This window comes from Octopus sinensis, linkage group LG7, assembly GCF_006345805.1.
Source record: "Octopus sinensis linkage group LG7, ASM634580v1, whole genome shotgun sequence".
Classification (NCBI taxonomy): Eukaryota; Metazoa; Mollusca; class Cephalopoda; order Octopoda; family Octopodidae; genus Octopus; species Octopus sinensis.
Window position 1 is genome coordinate 30,567,342 of NC_043003.1, and position 4,542 is coordinate 30,571,883.

At 31.7% G+C, this 4,542-nt stretch overlaps 1 protein-coding gene across 1 annotated transcript in view; it reads right to left on the minus strand.

Moving 5' to 3' along the window:
- LOC115214080 (zinc finger protein 62 homolog) overlaps positions 1-4,542 on the minus strand; it is a 433,795-nt gene that overhangs the window by 364,808 nt on the left and 64,445 nt on the right. Inside the window, exons 3-4 of the mRNA XM_029783125.2 lie at positions 4,014-4,068; positions 1,408-3,013 (exon numbers count right to left, since the gene is read on the minus strand). Of these exons, the coding sequence (XP_029638985.2) occupies positions 1,408-2,613 (1,206 nt within the window). The 5' untranslated portion in view covers positions 2,614-3,013; positions 4,014-4,068. The remainder of the gene's footprint in view (positions 1-1,407; positions 3,014-4,013; positions 4,069-4,542) is intronic.

Genomic DNA, 4,542 nt, shown 5'->3' on the forward strand with positions numbered 1-4,542 from the left:
GTAATATTTTCTTTAAAACAAAATTGAAGCCTCATCCTGTATTTACTATATCTAATAGTGAAAATGGCTCATGTTAGTTATAAAGACTTACTGACCTGCAGAGAATGTGAATAAAACTATTATAAAATGTTACTGATTTTTTTGTGATCACATTTTATATGGAAATATTGAATAAACAAAAAATTGTGACAACTACAGCTTTTTAAAAAAAAGAAAACTTTGATTAAACTTTTTCATATAATATCTTTCTCAACTATAGAAACGCTTGCATATAAGAGATATTATGCAGAAGAAAGCTAAGCAAGTGCATCTACATTAACAAGTAGGTATCAATTCATCTCACAGACAATACAAACAGTTACTTCTTTTTAAATATACCCACACTATATCAAGTTAACTTATTACATTGATATGCCACACTTGAGGTCATCCTGGGAGTCTTCTCCATTTATTGTCAATCTCAAGTCCATAATGCTAACGTTTCACTCTCATATAACATAATAATCCTGACATGAAGCATGAATACTGACTCTCTCAATATTACTTGACAACTACATTGATATTAAATATTTGTTATCTTTATATTTCATTTGTTTATAGGTCATTGTAGATAACCATTCTGTCACATCTCATTTTTATAGTGTAATTGTATCCATTCTGTGATGCCTGTCCACATATTTCTTGGTCCGTCACATCTGTACCATTTATCTTTCCTTCCAAAAAATATATTTGTCACAAACATTTCTAAGATATTGGTGTTATGAAGGGTAACCAGCTGTAGAAACCATACCAAAGTTTTCTGACTTGCCAGCTCCTGTCAAACCATCCAACCCATGCCAGCATGGGAAATGGATGTTAAATGATGATTGGATGTTTTATGTTCAATCCATGACACATGTCAAGAATGATAAACAAAATGCAAAATTGTGAAGAATGTTCAGAAGTCTAAAACATAAATGCCAAAGTGTCAGTGATATACATAAATTCATTTATTACAAAATGTTATTACTTATAGAAAATATTTTATTATAGATATCACATAGCTATGATTTATTGCTTATGTGGATACATTTGTGCAGAATTAAATCACTACTTCCAAAAAATATTACAGTTGTACAGTCATTTTCATTGCAAATATGTTGGTGCCAAGAGAAATGATCACTTTGTGAGGATGTTTTACCACAAATGTCACAGTGTAATAATGACCTTTCACCTGTATGAATATATTTGTCAGAAGACAAAAATCACCACTTCTAGAAAATATTATTTTCTGTGCTGTGACAGTCTTTCTCCTGTGTGAATACATATGTGGGAAGACAAACAGTCAATTGAAGAAAATGTTTTTTTCTCACAAATATCACAATGTTATAGACTTTCTTCTGAATGAATACGTTTGTGCTGATTTAAATTACTATTTTGAGTGAATGTTTGGCCACATATATCACAGTGGTATGGTTTTTCCCCTGTATGAATACGTTTGTGTCGAGATAAATGACTATTTGTAGAGAATTTTTTATCACAGATATCACATTGATATGGTTTCTCTCCTGTGTGAATACGTTTATGTTTAAATAAACTACCGCTTTGAGTGAAAGTTGCACCACAGATATCACAGTGGTAGGGTCTTTCTCCTGTGTGAGTACGTATGTGGGAAGACAAATTACTACTTGTATAAAATTTTTTATCACAGATATCACATTGGTATGGTTTCTCTCCAGTGTGAAGACGTTTGTGTTTAGATAAGATACCACTTTGAGAGAATGTTTTACCACAGATATCACATGCATATGGCCTTTCACCTGAATGAATATGTTTGTGCAAAGATAATTCACCACTTCTAGAGAATGTTTTTCCACAAATATCACAGTAATATGGTTTTTCACCTGTGTGTGTACGCTTGTGGCTAGACAAATAATCGCTTCTAGAAAATGTTTTACCACATATATCACAGTAATATGGCTTTTCTCCAGTGTGAATAAATTTATGTGAAGACAAATGATCACTTCTAGAAAATGTTTTACCACATATATCACAGTGGTATGGTTTTTCTCCTTTGTGGCAACGTCTATGGGAAGATAGTTCATCAACTGTTGAAAACCTTTCACTACAAATATCACAGTTGTATGGTTTTTCACCTGAGTGTATGCGCTTGTGTTTTGATAAACTACGACTTCCAGAATATGTTTCACCACAGATATCACAATGATATGGTCTTTCTCCTGTGTGGATTAATTTGTGAGAAGACAGCTGACCACTTCTGGAAAATGTTTTACTACAGGTGTCACACTTGTAAGGTCTTTCTCCTGTTTGAACACATGTGTGTGAAGACAAATGATCTGTTGTAGAAAATGTTTCATCACAGATATAACATTGGTATAGTTTATCTCTTGTGTGAATACCTTTGTGGCAAATTAACAAATTGCTGCTGGTGAACTGTTTATTACAAACTTCACATTGGTACAGCTTAGAGGATGAGTGAGTTAATTTGTGTTGTCTTAAATTCTTTCTTGTGAATACCTCTCCGCATATATCACAAGGATGTGATTTCTTGTTCATATTTTTCTGTATATTAGTAGATGCATCAATATTCTCAGTTTCTGCTTTTTCATTCATAACTTTACTGTTTAATCTATATTATCTTCTGTAAGATGATCTATTAAAAAATAATTCAAGTGGATTTCTTAAAATGGAATCTTGTAATTAATGATGAGCAACTAAAAGAACATTAAACTCATCCGAATTAACAAGATATATTTTTGTTGTATTAGTAATCACACATAAGAAAATTACAATTTCATGGTAAATCTTCCAATTTTAATCTGCACACAAAAAATATTCGAGTAAATATTTGTATAAGAATTTTTTTAGAAATATTCTCACTTCAAAGGAAATATTTCACATCAATTCAACCAAGAGTAGTAGATATGGGCTGACATCAGCTTGATGAAGTTATTTTTAGTTTTCCAAGATTGACGATCCATGAAACATTTTTATCTCAGTGTCATCAAATAACCTGAAATAAAGACAACATAAAACATAAAGGACAATGAAGTATTAACATGTTGATTATTGGAGAAAATAGCTGACCATAGATATTGAAAGTTAGAACCGAAAGAAACAGAACATGTTTACAGAGAACAGACACTTTGGTATATATATGTAGTAGAAATGAGTAAGGACTAAAAGTGTGGATAAACCAAGCTCAGCCGACCTAGAACATCCTAAAACTATACTTTTCACCAGATCCAAGCAAACAAAAATTCATATCTACATCATTTGAAATGTTAGTTACTTAATTGAATCAGGCTTCTGGAGGTAAAAGACTTATGATTATAGTAACATTTAAATATTTGAGTGAGAAAATTCATTGTAGGACTTGAATAAGTACCTTAATGATTTTATTAGAGGTAGGGCAAACCTTTACATTTTCACGATGGACTCAAAAGAATACACAAGGAAATTCATAAATTTGATCAAGTTTGAATGACGTGAGGGAAGGGGGAACCTGTAGTTTTGGACTAGCAACTCGTTTGAATGAAAAGTTATGTTCAACAAATGAAAAATTCCTTTTCTCTCGAAGTATCAGTTCTAAAACTTCAGACATTTCACTATACAGCATACTAGTTTATCAAAATTCATTACGTTCACTCTCATCTTTTCGTGTTAATACACAACATGGGATACACAGAAGCGATACTTCTTGTTTCGCCGCCTTAACTACTTATTGTTTTAAAATTTAATGATTCGGTTACTGTAAACTGAAAAGACACATTTGAATTCACAACAGTTATGTAAAGGATCGCCGAAGTTGAATGAATTATAATAAAAATTAAAAATAAATTTCCTGCAAAGTATATTAACTACGGGTTTTAAACTAAGATAGAAATTAGAGATAATGAAGCAAAGTAAAAATGAGGAGGTAAAACCATATCTTGAACGGAGCAAGAATGGCGCAGATGAAGTAGAAATGTAAATATAAAACAGAGAATGTGTAAATTATAAATGATACTTACATAATATAGTTAATAAAATGAAATGAGATGTACTGAAATAGTAACTTAAAATTGACTTTCATCTACTTCTTGCAGGATATCTCTATTGTCTTCTTCTGGCTAATGAACAATGATTAAAATTAGTTACAGAAGTTAATAATTTACTACAGACACAGTGTAAATAAATATTAAGAAATAATATGTCAACAGTGTTTACACTGATGAGACATAGCGGAAGTATCATTGTTCAGGTTGGAAGAATTTACTTCTAAGCACTAGAGAGTTGTTCACTGGTTATTCCTTTACCTGATGCGCGATAATTACTACTTCGCTCAAGATGGTTCAACCGTACGTTTTCTCTCTGCTTTTGCGATACGTTATACCAGTGACTATTATTCAGCGTGCCCTTGTTTTTGTTCAATCCCCAAAACAGTTATGATCAGGATGACTTTTATTAAAAAATGTTCCAGCTGTCTAGGATTATTTTATTCATTGTGTCCACACCTTTTTAAGACTAAAGGATGCGTTTTTTGAAGGAAATTGCGTGTGT